General features: G+C 36.8%; 1 protein-coding gene across 10 annotated transcripts in view; it reads right to left on the reverse strand.

Moving 5' to 3' along the window:
* Positions 1–2,737: 2,737 nt before the first annotated feature.
* JMJD1C (jumonji domain containing 1C) overlaps positions 2,738–25,693 on the reverse strand; it is a 328,631-nt gene continuing 305,675 nt past the window's right edge. For 6 of the 10 annotated variants that reach the window (XM_081234570.1, XM_081234571.1, XM_081234566.1 and 3 more), the window contains 13 exons: positions 25,200–25,289; positions 24,093–24,220; positions 23,690–23,903; positions 22,964–23,178; positions 21,967–22,245; positions 18,981–19,149; positions 18,176–18,266; positions 17,564–17,694; positions 17,048–17,170; positions 13,651–13,790; positions 11,904–12,098; positions 3,903–4,034; positions 2,738–3,645 (listed from right to left, as the gene is read on the reverse strand). In XM_081234570.1, the coding sequence (XP_081090696.1) occupies positions 3,556–3,645; positions 3,903–4,034; positions 11,904–12,098; positions 13,651–13,790; positions 17,048–17,170; positions 17,564–17,694; positions 18,176–18,266; positions 18,981–19,149; positions 21,967–22,245; positions 22,964–23,178; positions 23,690–23,903; positions 24,093–24,220; positions 25,200–25,289 (1,997 nt within the window). In that variant the 3' untranslated portion in view covers positions 2,738–3,555. The remainder of the gene's footprint in view (positions 3,646–3,902; positions 4,035–11,903; positions 12,099–13,650; positions 13,791–17,047; positions 17,171–17,563; positions 17,695–18,175; positions 18,267–18,980; positions 19,150–21,966; positions 22,246–22,963; positions 23,179–23,689; positions 23,904–24,092; positions 24,221–25,199; positions 25,290–25,693) is intronic. The other 4 variants (XM_081234572.1, XM_081234564.1, XM_081234565.1 and 1 more) reach the window with 1 other exon arrangement.

The raw sequence follows: 25,693 nt of genomic DNA on the forward strand, positions 1-25,693 counted from the left end.
TCTTTGCTTTTTGTCCTGTGTTCTACAATAGTTTGATAGGACCTGTGAGTCAGTTATCATCCTCACTGTGCTGGCAGAGGACTAGACGAGCTGTCCTAGGAAAGGAGTCAGTTCCCATCTCATTTTGCACTTACTCGTTTCCATTTGTTCACTGACCCAGCTATCCATATCTTTTCACTTGTCAAATCTAGATTCAAGATCTAGGGGGCATGAAAACAGTGTTGAACTCCTAATGTGTCCCTCAGAGTATACCACCTTACAAAATGGAGTCCAGCTCTGACCTACACGTACAACACAGATCCTTGCAATACCCACCACTGACCCCAGGGCTGAGATCCTTTTTATAGAGAAAGCACAGAAAACACAGACAATCCTCCAGTCTTAGCTGCAGCTGGTTGGCTCATATACAGAGAACTGACTGAACAGCTTAAGTCAGCTGTAGAAATTTCCCCAGTCAAGAAAGGGAAGCCACTTTGTATGCAGCCAGTGACCCAGAGCTTACTAACATTTCATTTTTGTTTGAAAGTCACTTTGCTTTCACTCAAAGAGCCAGACTGATTACTGTGATAACCGAAGGACTTTACTACGACTCAGTTCCTGTACCTTCTATATAGTTTCAAGACATAACCATCAAGGTTAACCTAATTATTGGATAGCCAGGAATGTCATAAATTTTGGACTTTGGAAAGGTTTGAGTCTGAATGTTGGTGTCAGGGCTGGTGGCATATATCTTGTTACACACCCCAATTCATTGTGTTTTGTATACTGAATAGCTGTAGGATTTTAATTGTCATCTTCTTTCCCCTCTTCTATGGCTGAAAATCCTGATCTGGTCTGGGCTTTGACAGATTGGCATCTAGAAATAGAACATGCTGTATCTATAGTATGTGTACACGAGTACACTTTTCTTGAGGCTCACTATTCTTACCTAGATAACGTTAAACCCATACCCTATCTACCAAAGGGAAGTAACAGAGAACTAGACGATGATTTCTGTGGGTGCTACAATCCCAAAATGCATGGCGGAAGAGAAATTCTGCCATGCATGTAGTAATTCATTAATCAGGAAAAGGAATTCATATTCAGGTTCAAATGACATTAGAATAAATTTAATAGGAGGGACCCAAATATTCAGCACAAGTTTCCCTTTATAAAATCTCCTTGACCTTGAAGTTTTACAAATTATTCTACACATTTAATACTACTTCACTGTCTGGAAGAAATGGACATATTCAGATGCTTTCATATGTGAGGAGCGTCTGAGCCAACCAGAAGGATGGAGGGGACAAAGTAAATGGTCAGAGGAATTTGTCCGTCAGAAATTGGATCAATAACAGCTCCCCAGCCTTATAAAAAGTCAAAGGATGTCTTTAATGATTGATGCAAGCATTATGGTCCTCTCTTTCCACTCCACCCCCCACAACCCCTTACCAAGAATTAGGTCACTAGCATGGGATTCAGACGATAGATAGCATTACTCTCTTCAGATGAGTTTTCTCTGAAAGCCACACTGCCAGGCTTGATCTGCCTTAGCTTCAGCTATTCTATAGGGGTTGCAGGATGGTTTAAAAGTGGCTCAAACAACAGCAAGAGAAGCAAAAACATTTTGGAAGAAAACCACAAAAGACTTTGGGCCCCTGGCAGACTTTACGGGACCAGAAGGAGATGGTCTACTCCAGAATTAGTATCATGGGCTTGAAATTAATTTCACATCAAAATTAAATCCGATGGAATATACAAAAACGTTTAAGCAAAACATACCATTTAATGAGTTGAGGCACTTGTGGAAAAATGATACTAAAAAGTCAGAATCTTACAAAAGATGCACATACTCACCAGCCCTGCCACCAGCCCCCCCTTTAAAACCACTGGCCAAGTAGTAATTATCCATCCCATTAACCCTTGTGCCAGGTAGAGTATTAATGGGAAATGTAATTAATTGCTCACATTCCTGGCTGAACCTTGCCTGGAGTAAAGGGTGGCATAACAGCCTACCTGGAACTAAAAAATGGTGGACATAAGCAACAGGATAAAAACCAAGCAGCTTACAAGGTCACAACTTAGGCTTCCAGTTTTTTCTTTTAAGCTATGTGCTTTCAGATAGATAGATAAGAAAAGGCCATCCCTTCAACATCCTGCAGGTGTCAGTGGAGGGCTACATATTTCCAGTAAAATTCAAAAGGTAAGGTTAGGGTAGGACTATGTGAGCCTCAAGCAACCAACTGGTAAGGGGAGTCAGCTGTTAAAGCCAAGACTCCAAATTAAAGCAGCTTACCAAGGTCACACAGTAAGTAACAGAACTAATATTCAACCCAGGCTGGCTGACTGCAGGCTCTTCTCTGCCACCTGCCCCCACTCTCTCCTCCTCCTCTCCCTGCGACAGCATCTCTGCGGCGAAGAGCACTTATTTGCTATTGCTGTGACCACGTACTCGCACGATCTTGACTTTAATGTATGAGTGAGTTCCTCTTTCAACTAAATGTATTTATTCACAAATAACAAATGTTGGAGTTACCTGTATTCATTAGCTGGGCCATAGGACAAGAAAGTGGAGGCACTTACATGTGATGACCTATAACATCTGAAGAAAGCTTAAAAAGCTTACAAGAATCAAAGACAAGAGGGAAATGTTCCGGGAGAGGACACTGTATCACAAGAAAATGCTGGTAGTCACCTTGATGATGACAAAGCCCCCAGTAATAGGCATAGCAAGAGGGAGAACTCTTAGACTAGCCAATTTTTGATAAAGTCCTTTTAATGGAAAATGTAAAACCCCTCTCAACTTTACAAAGCCATATGTAACACTTGCACTTTAACAAATAAAAGCAAGCCAATGTTTTAAAAAAATACATCATTAAATGTATATATGTATATATTTACATAGCATATTAAGTTTAATATTTAGCTTTAAAAGTTCACATAAATTTTACCAAAATGAGACAATTTTAAATAAATTACACCTTTTGAAAATGTTTAATTGTACAGTCAATAGCTTCAACAAAATATTGAAGTGTCTGTATTTAGTATCTACTTTATATACCTTATATTTTACAAATTTTACAATCATTTGGCAGTAATTTTCTAATTATGACATGTATGCTGTGCGATTCAGCAATTTCCCAAATGCAGGCAATAGCTGGTGTTTTGTGTCCTATTCTCACAGTAACTGTCTCAATGTAGTGAAAAATATCAGTTATTTTAGTAAACTGTACATAGTCACATTTACACTTGATCAACAATATAGCATAGAATTTTGTATTTTTTTCCAAAAATAAATACATCATTTTAAATCTGGCATTTTCACAAACATCATATACACTATAATACAAAAACAGCTATGAATTGCTGCTTTAAAATTTAGCTTGTTTTAATATCACTGAATCAGGAGCTGTGACTTATGCTATACTGCTGTGGTGTCAGTAACAAGTAATTACTACAAAGAGAATTTCTTGGCACTGATGGTTTTATGAAGCTTAAGTCAGTGTACATACATATCATTGTTCAAGACTAAGTAATTCCAGTTCAATGGCCTAAAAACATCAAACTGGACCACACCTAATTTTCTTCCATAGCCTCTACTTGATCTTCATGTATCTTCAAAGCTCTCACCATTTCCTTGACTGCGTGATACAAGATATTTTTAACCTGAAAGAGATGTTGGTATTTCTGATCACTTCAGCAGGAGATAAATTAACAAATGAAAACTGCACCAGAATTAAAAAAACAAAACTGTTAAGCCGAAAGTTAAAATTAGTCATATAATTAAATACTGGCGTTAATCTTTGGTTGTTATCCTAATGTGACAAACTAGGCAATGATGGCCTAAGCTGTTATGCATGTTTTATAATTCTGAATATAAAAAGCCTGGAGAACAGGAGCTAGTTAGAAAACTCATCTCTTACCTGTAGCTTATCATCATAATTGATTTCTTCCTTCAGAAGTCTCAGTTCTTGTGTTAAATGAAATGACTGTACTAGATGTTCTGGAGACACAAAGTCTTCAGTTACCTGAATACAGCTGTGAAAATTCTGTACCTATTCCCCAAACAGAAACAGAAAAATATAAGTTTTAGGAGGTGGGAATAAAGAGAAGCAAAGTTGTCTGCTGACATGAGACGATTCACCAGAGAACTTATTTTCTCCAAAACATCAAATGCATTTCAAAGTGGAACACCACACTTTATGAGAAAGTTTATCACTGAAAAGCTTCATGTAAATGGAATTTTTTTTTTTTTTTTTTTTGCGGTACGCGGGCCTCTCACTGTGGTGGCCTCTCCCGTTGCGGAGCACAGGCTCCGGACGCGCAGGCTCAGCGGCCATGGCTCACGAGCGCAGCCGCTCGGCGGCATGTGGGATCTTCCCGGACCGGGGCATGAACCCGTGTCCCCTGCATCAGCAGGCGGACTCTCAACCACTGCGCCACCAGGGAAGCCCGTAAATGGAATATTTTTGAACGATGCAAAGAAAAGAACTTTTCCAGGAATCCTTCAGAGAGACTGATAATCAGATCCTAATTGTCAATTTTGTCAAGGTGGATTTTGGGGTGTTACTTAAAACAATAACAACAACAAAACGCTAACTGGAAGGTATCTGTTTCACCAATCAGCACAGTCAATCCGGATGTCTGTTGTTGCTCCTTTGACTTTCTGCATTTTTGGTCATTTCACTGTTAACTTTTACACCAGAGAGTAGATTAAAGGAAATGAAACTTAGTTTGATTGTTTATGAGGAACTGTGATGAAAACTGTAGTTCCAGACAGATCTACTGGCCACAGCAGTTTTAGAGTTCTCTGAGGATTCTGTTTGTGCCTTTTTTTCTTTTATGCTTTTTCTTTCAAATCAACCAAGATACCCTTCATCAGTCTCTTGTGGCATCAGTACAACTGTTTTTCTGCTAGTTCTCCCTCTTGTGACTAAATGGTATTCACAAGAAGCCAGTCAGTATCTTACCTGTTATTTGTTCAGCATGTACAAACTAACTCTGCACTTTACAATTTCTTAGAACTGCTTTCTATCAACACTCAGGATAATGAGAGAGAAAGGACCAAGCTTATCCAATCTGGATTTTGTTTCTTTGCTGTCCTCAAGTGATATTAAAAGATACCATAAAATTCCTGGGAAAGGAGAAATAACTGAAAAACTAAACATTTACATTTATTCTAATTTTTAAAGTACGAAAGTAAATTTCGTTGGGAGAAGTGAGCAGAGGGAGATAACAAGTGGGGAATAGAGACTGTAGAAAACATCTGATGATAGAGTGATGAAATTCCAAAGAGGCTGGAATTGCTCCTCTGGGCATAGTGACCACCTGAACAGCTGCAGATGTCTTTATTCTTTGACTGAAGCACTGTGCCTTTACTGATAACTCGGTAGCATATATATTAAACATTTTCTTCCTTTAATCATTAGGTTGTTGATTCCTGTGGAGGATGAACATAGTGGATGCCTCACATTTTCAGCACTGCTGTACAGTCTCATTGGATCTTCATTATGTGTCTGTAGAACAGATGCTCTATTTCACAGAGCAGGAAAACTATGGATAAGCAGTTCAACGCCTGTTCCAAGATAAATCAGCCAATAAATGGCAAGTCAACAGGAACCCAGCTCCTGTGATATCTTGTCTAACAGATGCTTTACAGTCCTACATGAACTCAGTCATACCAGCATACACAGGCTCCAAATGCCCCGTCTCACCTTACATTCATCTGAACATGCTGTGGGGATTAAGTCCTTCTCAAGTTCTAGCATGTAACTTTTAGCATATGTAACTTTTAAAAAAAAAATAATTTCTCTTCACTGATATTCTAATTGCATTCAAACATCATTTGCCTGGTTTTATTTCTTTTTTCCATAGTCCTTTAGCCCTTTGAGCGTATTTAAGATAACTGACTTAGAAGTCTGTCTAGTAAGTCTGATGTCTGGCCTTCCTCAGGGACAGTTTCTGTTGAGGTATTTTTTCCCTATGAATGGGCCCTACTTTCCTGTTTCTGTGTATGCTTTGTGACTTTTTGTTGAAAACTGGACATCTAAACATTATAATGTGGTAACTAGAATCAGGTTCTCCCCTGCCTCAGAGTCTGCTGCTGTTGACTGATAGGGATTGTAGTCATCCATTTGTTTTGTGACCTTTCCAAACTAATTTTGCAAAGACTATTCCTCTTCTGGCGTGCTCATGGATGGCTCTGTTCGGTTATCTCAGGTGGTCAGCCAGTGACCTGTCAGAGATTTCCTTGAAGGCCAAAACTCAGATGTCCTCTTCTTCATTAAGCAGTCCCCTGGTCGATGTAAGTTCTGAATTAGATTCCAGAGCTCTGAAAAAGTTGATTCTTATGGTTGTTTTAAAATCACTTTTAGAACAGTGACTTTCATTAGTGGTTACAAGATGTTATTTTGTTTCCTAATGACCTCAACTTGATATAGACTGCTTAGACTTAAGGGTTAGTTTGAAAAGGCAAGGTTCAGTTTCAAGGTGGAACATATTTGAACTTCCCATTCCACTTGCCCCTTTTTGTGCCACCTTTGAGTCATTTACATTTCACTTCCTTGGCAGACTGTCTTATTCATACTTGCCTTCAAGATCAGTTGTAATCATAAATAGGTCATGTTAAGAAAATGTAACTTTTGTTTTCAGAGTAGGAAAGTTATTATCTTGACACTGTGATTTTGTCTGAGTCCTTTTAGTCATAAGAATGTAGAGAGGGCTTCCCTGGTGGCGCAGTGGTTGAGAGTCTGCCTGCTGATGCAGAGGACACGGGTTCGTGCCCTGGTCTGGGAAGATCCCACATGCCGCAGAGCGGCTGGGCCCATGAGCCATGGCCGCTGAGCCTGCGTGTCCGGAGCCTGTGCTCCACAGCGGGAGAGGCCACAGCAGTGAGAGGCCCGTGTACCACAAAAAAAAAAAAAAAAAAAGAATGTAGAGAATTTACAACTTAGCAATATTATTAACTTACTTTGAATGACCAAATATAGTTAAGTAGTTGAGGACAAAATTATCAGTAAAGATTTTGTGTTAATTTTAAAAAACTGTTGCTGTTTAAAACTAAAAGCTACTCTAAACCTCAGGACACTAGAGCTGAGAAAGTAAACCCCGGAGGTCAAGATTCACCTGCTTTATCTAAGGGTATACACAGGGTTTCACAGACTCAGCCACGTTTGCCAACAGGAGATTTTTAAGCCTGCAGTTCTAGAGTAGTTCTTAGAAAATAAAGAGGGCTGTGGCTATGATATTGTCCCTCAGCTTGCCGAGATATACATCTGAATGCCGCTGCACAGAGCTGTCCCGTGTCCGTCTCTCCTCCCGCCCCAGGCTTCTCGAAGTGCTCACTGCTCAAAGAAAGGTATGTTATTCTTCCCTAGCACTGTTGGCCAGTCGAGTCCTGCACTATCACTTGGACGAAAGTTTTTTGTTACATGCCTTGGATTTTTCAAGGGCTTCCTATCTGTGTGGTTCTCAAAGCGTGGTTCCTGAACAGTAACGTCAGCGTCACCTGGGAACTTGTTAAAAATGTAAAATTCCAGGTCCCTCCTCAGACCCACTGAATCAGAAACTCTGGGCATGGGGTCTAGCAATCTGTGTTATATCAAGCCCTCCAGGAATTCTGATGTATGCTAAAGTGTGAGAGAAGCACTGAGACTCTGGGATTACTTAAAGGGCTACTTGTGGTTTACTGGAAGTGTTGAGGCCATCAATGAAAAGTTTTCAGGACCTCTTTTAGAGGACTACGTAAATTGTAAATAATAATGCGTCTTAGATCCAAGTTAACATTGTTAACAGAGTTCATACTTCCTCTAATTCTCTCTCAAAACCACATTACCACCACTTGTGAGTCATGGACACCCTTTAAACAGTACAAATAACTGTGCTGTCATTATCATATCACGTAAGGGAAGGAAGGTAGAAATGCTTGCAATTCTGTGCCAAAATATGCAGCAGAGAAGTTTTTTACTTTGGAACACTCAACAATTTAGTGGCAGAGATCAGAACAGAATTTGCCAGTCTAGATGCTGTTTCAGTCTATTTAAGTATAGCATCTTAAGTAGGAGTGTGTGTGTGAGTACAGAATAGGATACAAGTACATACTGTTTAAGTGAGGCTAAAGCAGAGTGACTTGTGAACTAAGCTTCTTAACAGTATTACTTTGCCCACTATTTTGAGGAAAAAAGGCTATTCTCTTCCCTCTCTTCCCCCAAGAAAGTACAGGCAGTAGAGAGACATTTCCATGCAGAGACTCTCTCTGTGGTAACAGTGATGCCTCTGGAGTAGAGGAACTGAGGGCAAAGGTGAGAAAAATGACTTAATTTTCACTGTGAACCACTGTGTACTGTTTGAATTTTTAAAAATCATATGAATGCATTACATATTCAAAAGAAAGTATTTTAAAATTGTTTTCTTGACAAACAGTACTGGAACAACTGCATGTCCATATGCAAAAAAACTGAACTTCAGTCCACACTCTGCACTATATACAAAAATTAACTTAAAAATGCATAACAGACCTATATGTAAGACTTCAACTATAAAACTTCTAGAAGAAAATTTAAGAGAAAGTCTTTTTGATCTTGGGCTAGGCAGAATTTTTCAGATACAATAAAAGTATATAATGCATTAAAAAAAACTGATCAACTGAACATCAAAATTTAAGAACTGCTCTTTGGAAGACACCATTAAGACAATGGAAGGACAACCCACAGGTTGGGAGAATATATGTGCAAAAGCACATATCAGATAAAGGACTTAGAGTAGATAAAGACATTCAACATAGTAAGAAAAAAAGAACCCAATTACAAAAATGTATATATAAATGTATTGCAAATACTTCTCCCACTCTTGGGTTACATTTTCACTCTCTTAATAGTGCTTTTTTTTAATGAACAGAAATTCTTAATTTTAATATATCCCAGCCTATCCATGTTGAAAAAATGGACAAATATTTGAACACATTTACCAAAACAGATTTACAGATGGCAAATAAATACAAGAAAAGATGTTCAACATATTTAGTTATTAAGAAAATGTAAATTAAAGCCATAGTGAGATTCAAATGCTTAAAAACAAAACTGACAGTAAGCAGAAGAGATGGAACTCACATATACTGCTTTGGGGAATGGAACATGGTACAACCACCGGCCTGGCAGTATCTTATAAAGTTACTTACACACTTATCATGTGACCAGGTGGTCCCACTACTCGGTATTTACCCAACTGAAATGAAAACCTATATTCATAAAAAAACCTGTACGTAAATGTGGCTTATAGTGGATTTGTTATTGCCCCAAACTGAAAACAACAATGAAAAACTACCCAGTAATAAAAAGAAACAACCACTAACATGGATGAAACTCAACTACATTATACTGAATAAGAAAAGTCAGACTCAAAGGCTACATATTGTATAATTCCAGTCATATGACATTCATATAAAGGCAGGACTATAGGGAAAGAAAATAGATAAGTGGTTGTAGGAATGTCAGGTAGGAGAAGAGGTTGACTAAAAAGTGGGGGGTAGATCAGTGGAACAGGATGGAAAGTCCAGAGATAAACCCACACATATCTAAACTATGACAAAGGAGGCAAGAGTGTCCAAGGGAGAAAAGACACTCTCTTTAATAAATGGTGTTAGGAAAATTGGACAGCTACATGTAAAAGAATGAAATTAGAACACACCCTAACACCACACACAAAAATAAACTCTGAAGACCTAAATGTAAGACCAGATACTATAAAACTCTTAGAGGAAAACAGGCAGAACACTCTCTGACATGAATAGCAGCAAGATCTTTTTTGATCCACCTCCTAGGTTAATGAAAATAAAAATAAATGGAACCTAATTAAAAAGCTTTTGCACAGCAAAGAAAACCAACAAAATGAAAAGACAACCCTCAGAATGGGAGAAAATATTTGCCAATGAAGCGACCAGCAAGGGATTAATCTCCCAAGTATACAAACAGCTCATACAGCTCAATATCAAAAAAAAAAAAAAAAAAAACCCAATCAAAAAATGGGCAGAAGATCTAAATAGACATTTTTCCAAAGAAGACATACAGATGGCCAAAAGGCACATGAAAAGTTGCTCAATATCACTAGTTATTAGAGAAATGCAAATCAAAAGCACAATGAGGTCACACCAGTCAGAATACCCATCATCAAAAGATCTACAAACAAACGCTGGAGAGGGTGTGGAAAAAAGGGAACCCTCCTACACTGTTGGTGGGAATGTAAATTGGTATAGCTACTATGGAGAACAGTATGCAGGTTCCTTAAGAAACTAGAAATAGAACTACCATATGACCCAGCAATCCCACTACTAGGCATATACCCTGAGAAAACCATAATTCAGAGAGACATGTACCAAAATGTTCATTGCAGCTCTATTCACAATAGCCCGGAGATGGAAACAACCTAAGTGTCCATCATCGGATGAATGGATAAAGAAGATGTGGCACATATATACAATGGAATATTACTCAGCCATAAAAAGAAACAAAATTGAGCTATTTGTAATGAGGTGGATAGACCCAGAGTCTGTCATACAGAGTGAAGTAAGTCAGAAAGAGAAAGACAAATACTGTATGCTAACACATATATATGGAATTTAAGAAAAAAAATGTCATGAAGAACCTAGGGGTAAAACAGGAATAAAGACACAGACCTACTTGAGAATGGACTTGAGGATATGGGGAGGGGGAAGGGTAAGCTGTGACAAAGCGAGAGAGAGGCATGGACATATATACACTACCAAACGTAAGGTAGATAGATAGTGGGAAGCAGCCGCACAGCACAGGGAGATCAGCTCGGTGCTTTGACTGACTGGAGGGGTGGGATAGGGAGGGTGGGAGGGAGGGAGATGCAAGAGGGAAGGGATATGGGAACAGATGTATATGTATGACTGATTCACTTTGTTATAAAGCAGAAACTAAATAAATAAACAAACAAACAATGTTTGAGATCTAAGAATGATAAATCTAACCCTGAACTTGACATCTTAAAAACTAAGCAACTATTCTCACTTAAGAAATATTTGTGGCTATTATAATAGTGTCACAAATATTACACAGGCAATAATTGCATATAGTTATATAAAATGTAGGAAACTTTGCTTGGTAAAAGTACACATATCAGATACATCTCAATAGCCAGGTGGTGGCAAAGGTGGGGAACCAACTCTGAGGCAAACTAGTTTTCTGGATTCTCGGGTTTCCTTTGCACTCTGTTAGTTACTATGAGTGCTAAACTGCTCTGTGGTAGCTTCAGTCTACTTATAGGAACCCACTGTATGCTTTTAATCCAAACCCTCCATATCACCATCTATTCTATGCCATTCTTCTAGGTGCCACACAGTCAAGCCACAGAAACAAAGACTAGATGTGTATTTCAGTTTTAAAGTTTTGTGAATCAGTAGCTATAAAAATTACGTAGCATCTTTCTTTCGACATGCTCTTGCTACGTCAGCGAACTAAAAAGAGGCAGGAAGTACAGTGAAAGCCTGACTTATGGAATGGTCTACCTAATAACTCATTCTACTCATATTTGGTGCCTTAGAAAATGTATCATCTGTAAGTCCTGATACTCCCCCCTGCACTGTTAAGTCTCAACTATTGAGAACTGAATATGTACAGTAACTCTTTTTTTCCTAAAAAGTCTTTGAAATTAGATTTCAATCCACCAAACAGGAGCAATACAAAAATGGAAATCTGGCTCATGTTTATACAATTAAAGGTCTCAAAGCATTTAATTACGTCAGATCTCATGAAGCACTGAAAAGCTGTGTCAGTAATTTCTTAATGAAGGCATACTGGTGTAGGTCATTCTCTTCCTTACATCTTCTTTCATTTATATTTATACTCAGAACAATTTCTTTCTGGTTCTTTCAGTAACAAGTGTGTTAGAAGCAACCTTTTATATACCTGATGAAGTGCTCCTACCTGATGAAGTGCTCCTGCTGGTAAGACAATGGCATCACCAAGGAACTGAATAAGAGTGCAGGCTTTGACTCCATATTCCTCAAGCAGTCTTTGGCGAAGCTTTTTGTTCACATACCAACTCTGGTCACGAATTGGATCGTGTTCTGGTAGAACTTCAAGGCCTTGTTCTTTTGAAATCTGAAATATAGATTAAAATGAAAATATATACCCCAATTTAAGTAAAGAAAATGGTAAATCCTATTCAGTTAAATTTCAATTTTCTTTACAATAACAGTCTGTTCTCAGAATCTTCTGGAACGATGACTGAGCTTAAGTTAAAGAAAATGATATTCTACAATTGGAAAAGCCAAAGGACATAAACAATATTGCACACTGATATGCTATTAATAAAGTAAATCATACTCCCTTCTTACCTTCTCCTTCCACTACGAAGTTGTTTTTTTAAAAAATATATAGTTTTATTAACTATTATTTATTTCTTTTTCAGTCTTTTTTTTTTTTTTTTGGCTGCACCGTGCAATATGTGGGGTCTTAGTTCCCTGACGAGGGAGCAAACCCATGCCCCCTGCAGTCGGAAGCACAGAGCCCTAACCACTGGTGTGACAGGGAATTCTCTCCAGTATGAAGCTTTCATCCATTTGGTTCCTTACAATTATTTTAAGAATATAGCACAAAGACGGGGAAAAGCTTAGTTTAGTAGCTTTTTTCCAAAAGCCAAACCATTTGTATGTGTGGACATCATAAACATTCATTCATTCATTCATTCAGCTGCGTGGGGTCTTAGTTGTGGCACTCGGGGTCTTCGTTGCAGCATCTCTTAGTTGTGGCATGCGGGATCCAGTTCCCTGGCCAGGTACTGAATCATTGGCCCCCTGCATTGGGAGTGTGGAGGCTTAACCACTGGACCACCAGGGAAGTCCCCATAAACATTTCTTTTTGCTGCTTTTTAAGGTAGGTACACAGATAAATACCTTTATATTGCTAACCTTCTATCCCTTGACAAATCACTTTCAAGGGACCCTCTGACGAACCAGTGAAATGTTCTGCTTTAAAAAGCATAATTTATAACATTTTAAATTAAAAGACTGGTAGGTAGTTCTGGGATAAAATAGTAGTTACAGGGCCATAGCTCCCTTGCTTCACACTGACCAAAGACAGACCTTAAGTCCATTCAGAAAGAAGATGAAGTATAATAAGAAAAACAGCAATTATGGTCCATTAAAAGAAATCCCTATAATTACAAAATTCAGAAAATATCTGAGAAAAGGGTTTGAACCAATTTCAGATTAATGTGTCACTTTTTTAACAAGTATACGATTACTCAATTTCAGTCTATTCAAGTAAGTATCACAGAGCAATCAGATACGAGAGAGCAGAATTACTGTCTAGGTCAACAGCCAAAAATACCAATACAATTAAAATTCTGCCTTCTTTACGTGTTTCTATGACAGATTTTATATTCTATAATTCCAATCACTACTTTTCATCAAGGGTAACATCTGACTCATTAACAGGTTCTTTAAGGGGATGAAGGAGTACTACTAACTGAGAAGAAGCTGCCATTCAAATTCCTCAAGAGAAAGGAGCTTTTGATTTTCAACAACAACAAATTCCATCCTCCTAAGTAAAAATTAATCATCTTATACTGCTGAATGCCCATGAAGTTACATTAAAATTTAAGTCTCTGCGCAAGGTGAAAAGATAAAACTGTCTGTAACCTAAATTATACCTTCTGAAGAAATTCCCTTATCTTGTCAACATCTTTCCCAGCATAAATATGCCACAGAGCACCAGGTATTTCACTTGAGTCCTTCAATCGTTTTCTTAAAATGTCATCTAAATCCTCTTCTTCAAATTTCTTAAGTATTCCTGAAACACAGAATATATTCAAACTGGTCAGTAAAGACTACCAGAAAGCCAAGTCTCCTACAATTGATCTATCATAGTAGCATAGTGCCTGACTAGATTGGGACTCTTAAAGAGGAGATAAAATCCAGTTCTACATGAAAACTGTTAGAACTATAAGAGCAGAGAACAATGGCCCGGGGTAACTGGGAACAGAATCAACAGTAACTTTCCCAGTTCATTTGTTTTCTGTAAACCAAGGGATGGGAGATAAAAATGCAAGGACTTTTAACTCAAACATAATCAACTTTCCTCCTGTCCCAAGGGTGTGGTCATAACAATGTTTTGTACTCACAGCATTTCATAACTTACAAAGGACTATCATGACCACTATTATGGTAGGCAAGGATCATAACCTCTACAGCTGAGCAAAACGGTACAGTGAGGAGAAGGGATTTATTCATTGCCATGAGTAATGAATGGCAGAGCAAAATGTCTTCCGACTAATTTCTGAGAGATCTCATTTACTATTATTGGTTAATCTGTAATCAAATGCAAAAGCTTCAGGTGCTATGACTGAGGAGGCATCAAGCCATTCTTCTGAACTATTGACAAATTAAAAACTGCACATATATATGCACAGAAAAAATGTTAACTCTAGTTAGCTCTGAGTGAAGGACAAATCCCTGATTTCACTACAATGAACATTTTAGTTTTTTTCTTTTTGAATTTTATTTCATTTTTAATACAGCAGGTTCTTATTAGTTATCCATTTTATACGTATTAGTGTATAGATGTCCATCCCAATCTCCCAATTCATCCCACCCCCACCCCACAATGAACATTTTAAAGAAATGTTTTAAGAGAAAAGGAAATCTATTGCCTAATACAAAGAACATAACAAATGTTCCCATATTTGTGACAGTGGTATCTTTTTTATCTTTAAAGTTAGCTGCAAAGATTTCTTGAAGTCAAACATTAGGTGTTTACAGTATGCCAAGCACTGTCCTAGAATCTTAGGAATTAGAGTTAAGAAAGACCCAGTTAAGACTTCACAGAATAAAAGAGGGTATTAATAAGTGTAGAAAAATAAACAAGAATATCACATAGTGGTTAAGCACAATCATACGAGTACAAAGGGTACACAAAGACTGGGTCAGTCCTCGAATGTTATCTTTTAATGAAAATGATAAAAAGAAAATTGGTATTGCTCTGTGAATTCTAAAAAGGCTGCTAGAAAGAATATATCAGATATTTCCTTATTTGTGACAGTGAAATCACAAGGAAGAAAATGGTTGCTGGAGGAGAGAAAGTTTATTCTTTAAATGAAGACCTCTAGGGGGAGGTGACAATCTGAGCTACATTTTGAGGGATGAATACAGGAATCTGCTAGGGAGACAAGGAGGTAGGAGAGCCATTGTATGCAGAGGAAAAAGCATGTGCTTTATGTAGGTCGGTTTTCTTGATGTGTTTTAAGCATTATTATAACACTAAAACATTCCTTTTTTGTGACCATCTATAAAAATTGGCAAAAACTTTAAAGAAAGACAGTCGAAGAATTAAAAGCTGATGACTTTTTCTTGAAAGATCAATTATGCTATGAATGAGGGATGGGAGATGAGCAGGAACAAAGATGAATAAGGAAGTTCTAGCATTTAAGGAGATGAACGAAAAGTAGGGGAGAAAAGCAGATGTAACCTCTGTATTGTAGACTAAGTGCTATAATACCTAATACAATGTAAATGCTAGGTAAATAACTGTAAATACAATGTGAGTGCTATGTAAACAGTTGCTGGCTATAGCAAACTCCTTTTGCTTTTTGAAAGCCAGCACACAGCAAATTCAAGTTTTGCTTTTTGAAACTTACTGGAGTATTTTCTTTTTGCTGTGTCTTTTCTATGTTTGACTGGTTGACCCCACAGGTGCGGAACCCGCAGATAAGAAGGGGCAACTGTAACTCTGTGGCACCATAGGCTTTGAAAGGAGGAGTAATCTGATACCAAAGGTCACACACATTTCTGTCCTAGAGCTGAGACTACAACTCAAGTGTGCCTGACTCTCAAATCCTTGGGAGTAGGGGAGACAAGAGTTTTTATCAATTACAATCAATAGAGTCAGTTAAAGAAGCTGAGAAACTACGAGTTTCTACAGTTTTGGAGGAACTTAGGCTGTGTATTATAGAAGCTGTCAAATAGACACAAAAACTGAGTGAATATTATAATAAACCCCCAGGTCCTGAGCACCTAGCCACTAAACTGCAGATATATTCTGGGCTCCAGACAGAATTGTTGAGCTAACTGGTCGGAAATCATGTATAGAATTTCACAGGAAGTGCAAGTAAACCAGAAAAGGGAGAGGATAAAGTCTATAACTCTAGAAAAGTCTGAAACTCCACCATATGAAGAATGAGGGGAGTAGTGTTACTGAAGCCAAGGAAACTATTTGAAGAAGAGGTGTTGTTTACTACAGAGGGTACAAATAACAAGAGGACCACAAAGAAACCACTGTGTTGAACTATGACTATCAGTGAAAGCCACAGCAATAGCAACAGTACAGTAGTCTCAGGGGGGCGGCAGGCAGGGGCCAACCCGCATTGAGTTGAAATATGAAAGGGAGGTGATAAGACACAGCAAATAATGTGTTATGAGGGCAGGAGCAATAGGATGGTGGCAAGGAAGACATGGTCTGAAGAAGGCTTTTTAAGGAAGGAGGAAAAGTCTGAAGTTTGCTCCTACTCTGAGAAAAGAAGCCAGTGGAAAAAGAAAGGTGAAGGACCTATGTCTATAAAGAAGGGAATGATAGATGGAACAAGGTTTTAGAAAGAAACCCAGAGGACAGACTCTAAAACCTATACACTGGATTGAACAGTTATTTCTACTTGGGAGAAAAGGCCCCTTCTCTCTAGTACTAGAGGGGAAAAAAGAATGCTTTAGACACAAACATGCCTTAAACATCTTCAGAGCTCAAGGACCTAGTTTCTATTCTTCACTAAATGTTTATAAGTGAGCTTACCAGTTTATTTTCATAAACCCAATATTTAATAATAGGAAATGAGCAAATTTTAAAAATTCACTTTTAAAATTAAAATTCCTTTTGTGTTAAAAAAAAATAGACAGGTAAATTAATCACACCTCCAAATAAATATTAGAATATCCCAATATCCACTGCAATTGTTTTGGGAATCTTTGATGTTAACTCAGAGGCTGACATTCTGGATAATATTATTGTGTGTGGTTATTCAACTCTTATTCCGAAGACCACTATTCTTTAAGTTTCTTTACCTGCTTTTGAGAGAATGCCATTTCCTTTTGCTATGCCAACATAGACTAGAATATTTACAACATCAGAAACTTCAACATGTAGATTTGTTGTTCCTATATCATGATCTTTAGCAGAAGCTACACCTGTGTATAAAATAAAATTTTATTTAGCATAACACTTTATATATCCTAGATATTCCTTCCAAAATCAGCTCTCTGAGGAAAATCTGTTAATTGTAATTTGAGTTTTAGTCTCCTTATTCCAAAACCTGCCCACAAAATATCACAATCCATGAAATGTACCATAAAAATCAAATTAATAGAAAATGTAACTATATTTTATAAGGAATGAGCAGGTACTTAACTATATATTGGCTATTAATACCTAATATACACTGCTTGACTCAGAAAAAGATTTCAATGGATTATTAAAGGAATGGATTTAGCAGAATCTAAAAATGATTAGATAATTTATCTTTGGAAGGAAGTTAAACTTCCATATACTCCAAGTTGATAGAAATGCAAATATATACTTACCATAAGCACTGCACAACCTGGGTCCTAGATCAGGGCGTACAAAAAATCCTGGCAAATGAGAGGCCAAATTGAATTTTCCTTCTGGATTACAATATTCTGGCAATGGCAGGCTTTTTAAAAGATCTTCATATCTGAAGAATAACATTGACTTCTTTTGAATAAAGGTTTACATTCTTAAGTGTTTTCAAATATATAAATGTTCAAGTTGTTAAACTTTCCTTAAGGCCTTTAACAGTTAACACTTTCCTTGACTTCATTCAAAGTTTAAGTGAATGCATAATACACGGATAAGCAAAGAATAGAAGTGATACTGACTAAAACCGCAATTCTCTTTCCCTAAACACAGCAAATTGAAAGCACCAAAGAGAAGAGAGGTCCCAAATGGGGCCTCCTCTTCTTTGACAGCATTCTCTTCTTTACTGCCCTAACGAAGACTTCCCCCTGCTCAGACTACAGAGATTCAGTTCTTTCTTTTTTTATTACTTATTTTTAATTGAGGAGGATGCTGCCTAAAGCTCACATTTGTAGTTCATTATCCCACTTCTGGGGATAATCTCAGCTCAACCTCAAAAGCCAAGAGTCAAAATAACAAGTATAAAAAGACATACATACCTTGCTGGCATCATAGTCTTGAAGTCTTCTCCTGAAGGGCAATCTTTCAGTTTTAAAACAACTGTTTCTCCACCTTTCGTTTTTTGCCGTTCTATAAGAATGCAATTGATTATTAAAAAGATAATCTGTCTTTTTATTTTTATTAATGTTTAGAGGAAGGAAGAAATGTGAAATGAATGAATACCTCTATTATTGTACAGTAGGTAAAGAATGCTTGCTTATGGACTTTTATTTCTTATGTATTCATGTAGTTTTAAGATGTTTGTTCCTTATGAACACAAACATCTGTAATATCACCATAAAATTCTTTAAAAAAAGTCTCTTTACAATTGTTATTAAAATTAGTCTTACATTTTTGCTTTTACTTTTTCAAAATGTTTTACACAAAGTATGTTATTCAAGTTTCAAATGTTTTGGGGGTTGCCAAAAATGTTCCCCAGGAATATTAATATATTGAATATGACATATGGAAACATAGTATAAATGACTTTTTTTTTTTTTTTTTGGCTGCACCGTGTGGCCTGCTTGTGGGATCTTAGTTCCCTGACCAGGGAATGAACCCGGGCCTCGGCAGTGAAAGTGCTGAGTCCTAACCACTGGACCGCCACAGAATTCCTAAATGACTTCTTTATGGTTAAAGAAAATGAGGGGTAGAGCCAGGAATAGGACCCAGTCTCCTACTTCCAAGTACTTGTTCCTTTTTACTAGACAACAAAGTAATACAGACATTTCAAAGATTAAACAGTTTATCATTTTTTTGGGAAATGTTTAAGAAAACAGTAAAACAAAGAAACAAAAAACATACTTGAAACTTCTTCAAAACCATCCCAGAATTCCTTAACATTGGCATTTGAAATAATGCTGTCTTTGCAGTTCAGGAGATCAGCCTGGTGGTCTCCAAAATCAAGACTAATTGAGTCCGCCTTCCACAAGCTAATGCTCATTTTCTTATGCACACCAGAAACCACTGCAGGCTTATAAACAGATAGACAGATAAAAGTTAAAAGGCATATGGACATTTCCAAAATTTGATTTTACACACTCATACAACAGACGGTTAACATGTTGAATTTTAGGACTAATGACAAATTGTGAGAATAAAAGAGGCTTTCAAAAATAGTCCCTGACCTGGAAGGATGTTCACAATATATTTTCAAAGAGAAAAGGTGGTAAGAGAATGCCATGTACATGGCAGAGTACACTGTCATTTTGAAAACAAAAAATATGTAGTGTTTTTCAAGAAAGAGTCTGAAAGGCTATACTAAAAATTTCTACGCAATATATGTTTTATTTATAGACTCCTTTTTATAGACAGAACATAACCTTATATATTTGTACATATGCAATATATGTAAATAAAAATTTTAAATAAAATACAGTCCTTGGGATTAAAACATAATTTATATACATTCTGATTTTATATCACTTAAAACACACACATTCTTTACCTCTAGAAGGACCATGACAAATAAAAATATTAAAAATATTAACCAAGCACAACAATAAATTTCAAGTTGAATGACCAATTCCCTGAAAGTGAATCTCTCCTTTGAAATCACATGAATTCAAATTTCCTCAAGGCTCTCTAACCCAAAAACCAACAATTGAAGATGTGTGGTTTTAAAACTCCAATGCTAATGTAAAAAAAGACCTCTAAAGGCAATCTGATGCATTATTCTTAGGTTTCTTTTTTTTAATTCCTTTATTATAAATGAAAAGTAAAAGAGAACACAGAAAGTTGTGACGTAAGAGTCTCTTGTAAAAGATGTTATTTTTAAGTACTCTTAAAACTCACAAGATAATAAAGTTTGAGGAACGATAAGTGCAGAATAACCTCAAGCTAGGGTTGTTATCACAAAAAGGTATCTCAAAAGAAAAGAAAAAAAAACAACAGCAAAAACCACCCTAAGAAGTTTGGTTAACCACTTGGGTAACTGCAACATTAAACTCCCTTTCAATAGGCTAATAATATATCCAACTATTAAAACAGGTTCAGCTATTAGATAATTAACTATTGCTGACAATTCACATATTAACTCCTAGCCCTTATTATGCCTACCCAGTAATACTCCCATCCAGCCCTGTGCCACTCCTTATTTTGGTAACCAGCAGCTTGGGAAAAGTAAAATTTTTAAAAAATTATAGAGGCACATTAATTAATAAATCAGAATAGTCTAAAGCAGAATTCTTAGGCTACTATCATCATTATCATCTTCCTGAAACACTGAAAGCCTTCCTAATTTGACTCCTTGCCTCTGGTCTTACTCCCCTCCAATTCAACTTCCAATCTGCTTTGCTGTCAGTTATTTTAAAATGTTGATCTGTACAACACAGGGAATATAGCCAATATTTTATAGTAACTATAAATAGGGTATAACCTTTAAAAAATGTGGATCACTATATTGTACACCTGTAACTTACATAATATTGTACATCAACTATACTTCAATTTAAAAAGTCAATCTGAGTACTTTGATTTTTCAATTAAAACTGTCATCTACAGGATCAAGTTCAAACTCTTTAGCAAGATATCAAGGCCCCTCATAATCATAACTGTAACCACCTCATTTCCCCATCATTACCCCACAGAACTCTTAACTTATGTCAGGTAAACAAAGCTACTGAACAGTTCCCCAGACACCCGATCCTTTTTATTTCCAACCTCTTGTCCATCTATAAAACCTTCACTTAACCCCTGATATATCAATTCATACTTGCCCTTTTGAATTAGTACTCTAGCTTATTCATTCACTCTTTTAGGTTTCCACAGTACCTTAAAGTTCTGAGAACATGTAACGTATTTATAAAAGTATTTATTTATGAGACTGTTTAAGCCTACACAAATTTAAGTCGTCTAAATTGTGACGCAGCAATGGCATCAGGGCTTCAAGGGAGAGCCAACCAAAAAAATATATGCTAAATACCGTGTATATGCAATGCATGGGTGTGTATTTTTCCTAGGGTGAAGAACCAAGCTGTCATTGGATTTTACAAAGGACTAGAGACCTAAAAAGATTAAGAACCATTGTACTAAAATGGTTCTTACTCATTTTTACATGATGTACTCATTTTTATATCCTTAATGACCAATACAAAGGCTAGGTTTTATTAGGTGCTCAATAACTCTCTGTTGAATGAAAAAAATGAAGTAAAATAGCAATGATGTTTTCCAGAATGCAAGAAAAAAACTGAAGATAATACTAAGTCATGCAAAATCCTGATTTGTGCACTAATGTAGTAAATTACCATCTGAAATGTGTATGAAACATTATTATATCAAAACTCTGGTCAAATAGAAAATCATTTTTATTTGAGCCAAATTAAATAATGGAGTTTGTCATTCGAGATTTGATGAACTTATAAATAAATGTTCTATAGGTAAATATTAAAGGCAAAAACATCTACACTTCTCATGAGTTCAAGAAAACTGCTTTTACTATTAACACTGTGATAGCAGAAATGAATCTGTTAACTGAACTAAAATACAAATGTAAAAAAAGGAAGGTGATACCAAACTTTGTGAATATATGGCTTTATTAAAAGTCTGCTAACAAATTGAAATTATAACATCAAATAATCAGTGCTTCCCTGTTAATTCATATAAATCTGGCCAAAAAATAAGAATTCAGAAACAATCATTCTGGTAACTTTTTTGGTGTTTTTGATATCTTCCAACCCAAATGTGTCAAGTATTATCTTTCCCCTTTCTAATTCTAAGGAGAAAACCATTTTTCCTATTCAACCAGCTTTAGTTCCACTCAGAGCATACTAAATCAGCTTAAAATACTCACTTGTCCATGTTTCCAACACTCTTTGAAGAGCTTCCAATTATTAATATTTTTATAATCCTTAAGCCACAGAATATGCTTCTCACAGATCCAAGAATGTGGTATATCACTGTACAATTTATTGTTTTCATCCATGGCAGGTTTTCTGTTTTCTTTAGGTTCTTCTTTGAGCTCTGGTTTTACATTTATCTTAGAGGCTTTATTTGGTGGAATTTTGTTTTCAACAACCGAAGCAATTATGTCATCAAGAATGTTTGGCATAGTCCTTCCACTTTTACCACTCTAATAAGGAAAAAAAATTATATTTTCAGGGGAAATGATTACATTTGGAAACTTTTGCTTTTATTTACTATTACATAGCAAGCAACCAACACAAACAATATATCTGGCTTCAAGAATCATGTCAATGGATATGGATCTCTAGTCCCTACACTATTCTTGAGAGTGGGAAGCAGAAGTAGGGTGGTCTCCATGTGAGAAACTGCCGGATCTGCAGAAACTAGAAGTGTGGTCTTCCTTTTATATTGTTTTAGGATTGGGGCCGAGGGAACAAATAGGTATACTCTCCCAAATACTTTTAAAAGCCACTAAAAATTTGTGTCTACCTATGCAATTTTTCTGTTTTTACTTTATAAAATTTTTTTGGTGAATAATTAAAGCAAAAATTGATGTCTAAATATTTTAAGTAACAAAACATTCACATCCATGTCATTCCCTGCCCCCCCTCCCCTCCCCCAACTAGATACACGGTTTTCAAATTCTGAAGGAGTCTGTTAGGACTCTTTTGGAATCAAAATGCCCCTCTGCAACCCTTTTCACCTGGGAAAAGAACAAAATCTCTGGCTTTTAAGTTATGAGAATTATAATGCAAATAGGAACATGCTTAGTAATTTGGTTTATTTGATTTCATGTGCATCTATTTATTGTGTAGTTCACAGCCAAGACCCCAAATCTAAATTTAAGGCCCATATGAAATCCAAAAATCTGGCATCTCACTCACGGGGGTTCCCATTGAATAAACTGGTGCAAAGGCAATGCCAGCATCTGTAGAACCCACACGTAGCTTGCCAGCTGTTGTGGTCAGCAAATCTCGTAATGTTGAGCCTTGTTCATTATTCTGGGACACAGGAGGTGATGTTCTGCTATTGGGAGAATCAGGGTTGTCTTGTTCTCTCTCTTCTTTAATTTGCTTTTCAAGGGGAAATTCTTTGTTTTCTGAAATAAAACATTTTACAAAATTCAAATAAAATTAAACATGCTGCTAAAGTACAGACAAAGCTGGCATCCTACATTTTACAGTGAGAGATGAAAACTGTAGCGCTAGTCATTTATTCACCTGAACACACACCAGAGGATGGGTTAGATCCTTCAGGAGTCAAATAGTTTGAATATGAAAAGGCCTTCCTCAGTGTTTTAGACATGTAGGTGAGTTTGTACCTGTCACAAAGGAAAAATGCTATAGCTAAGATGGGGAGAAAGTGTAGGTAAGTTACAAATCTATCGCCCTGGTGGCTTTACTGATACGCTCATCTACAGATGATTCTGTAACTAACTTTGATAAGATCACAGGAAGTCGAGTTCCTAGTAGGAAAAGACAAATGTTAAAACCTAAGCCACAATGAGAGCAAAAGACAAAAGTAAACTGTTCTAAGTGAACAGTAGAACGTTAATGTATAATACTACACAGTTGATTACAATTCTCTATTAGATAATAAATTAAGTTTACCTTTTTTTTCCTCTCTGGCCTTTTGCTCTGCAAGATCTGCTAACCAGTGCAGTGGTGACTGGGATTCTGGAGGAGTTAACTTGCTGTCTGTGCTTACATCACTCTCTGGGCTGCTGTTGCCATTACTCTCTGGCTTCTGAGGGGTATTTTGCTGCTGAGACTCAGGCATGCACAGAGAAATTTTATTACTGTGATTAAGAACATTCTGTAAAACCTACAAAGGTAGAACAGTTGAATTTTTAAAATATTATTTCTTCAATTATTCAGAGTTAAAAATAGAGGTTACATTTATACAGTAACACAGGAAACGTAATTTATAAAACACAAATCCTAAATTGGATTTCAAATTTCAAAGCTGATTAATTTAACCATGAATTTTATTTGAATAGAGATTTTTACTCACTTGAGACACACCATTCATAGCAGAAAAATTTCCAACTTGTATATTCTGTTTGTTAGTACAATGACAATGGGATTTAATACCATATTTTTCTCTAAGAGTGTGCATCGCATCTAGAAGATCTGTCAAAACTACAAAATAAAATGGTTAATAAAAAGATCATCACTAGTTGTTAAGATTATAATAATTTTTTGTTTTTCTTGTGGAGGTTTTCTGTGCCTTCTCAACTTTTCTTCCATTTTTTCCTTCATCCCTTCCATCTATTTCAGGTTTGATCATTCAACCAAATTCATGTTCTCTATTCTTTTCTTTTACCTCTATGATCAAAAATCATTATGCTCAAAAAAACAAAAAAAAGTAGAATAACCTGTAATAAATACATCTAATATGCTTTTTCATTACACTCTAGTCTCCCCGCCCCACGACCCCCCTTTTTCTGGCTGCATGGTGTGGCTTGTGGGATTTTAGTTCCCCGTCTAGGGATCAAACCTGTGCCCCCTGCAGTGGAAGCGTGGAGCCCTAACCACTGGACTGCCAGAGAATTCCCAGTTTTCCCCTGCTAAAATGGTTCCTCTAAGGCTTTCTTCATCACTGGGTCTGGGCTTATCCTGCTAACTTTATTACACAGAAGTTTCTAAGAACAGAGCAAGAACAATTCAAGATTATATAAACCTTACCACTTCTTTCTACTACTATTGACATACTTCTAAGTAATCTGGAACAACAAAGACCTGTTACACTACTAAGTCAATAATGTATATTTAGGGCTTCCCTGGTGGCTCAGTGGTTAAGAATCCGCCCACCAGTGCAGGGGACACGGATTCGAGCCCTGGCCTGGGAAGATCCCACATGTCGCGGAACAACTAAGCCCGAGCGCCACAACTACTGAGCCTGCACTCTAGAGCCTGTGAGCCACAACTACTGAGCCCTAGTGCCACAAGTACTGAAGCTTGCGTGCCTAGAGCCCGTGCTGTGCAACAAGAGAAGCCACTGCAATGAGAAGCCTGTGCACTGTAACCAAGAGTAGCCCCCACTCCCACAACTAGAGAAAGCCTGCACACAGCAACGAAGACCCAATGCAGCCAAAAAATAATGTATATTTATACTTACCAGAACCAGGTATAATTTGAGTTGGCATTAAATGTTTGTGATCATGAGGCTGTCCCTTCACACACTTCATCCAAGCATACAGTTCTTTATCTGTAAGATAGTAACATACATACTTTTATATTAGTCATGGTTTTAGAATTATAAAATTGATGGCTTACATATAAAGAGTTTAGCAATTATGTAAAATGTCAATGGTAGGCTTCATATGTTTGCTTCTTAAAAAAAAAAAAAGGCAGTTCCACTCTTCTGAGAATTTTATAAAAACATGATACAAAACAGATACAATGTTACTAGCCTTTTCTAAAATGACCATTCTTTCGTCTCATTAATGTATCAGTCACCTCAATCTTCCCTGTAGCTAATTTTTTACTCTTAGCTATTTGTGCCAAACAGGGCTTTTGCCTGATCTTAGCACATCAGACTCATAAGTTTGAGGCTACTGCCAACTCATTTTTTTCTAATGGGTCAAAGACACAAACTGTCACAAGACATGT

The sequence above is a fragment of the Mesoplodon bidens genome (assembly GCF_964165515.1).
Source record: "Mesoplodon bidens genome assembly, chromosome: 1".
Classification (NCBI taxonomy): Eukaryota; Metazoa; Chordata; class Mammalia; order Artiodactyla; family Ziphiidae; genus Mesoplodon; species Mesoplodon bidens.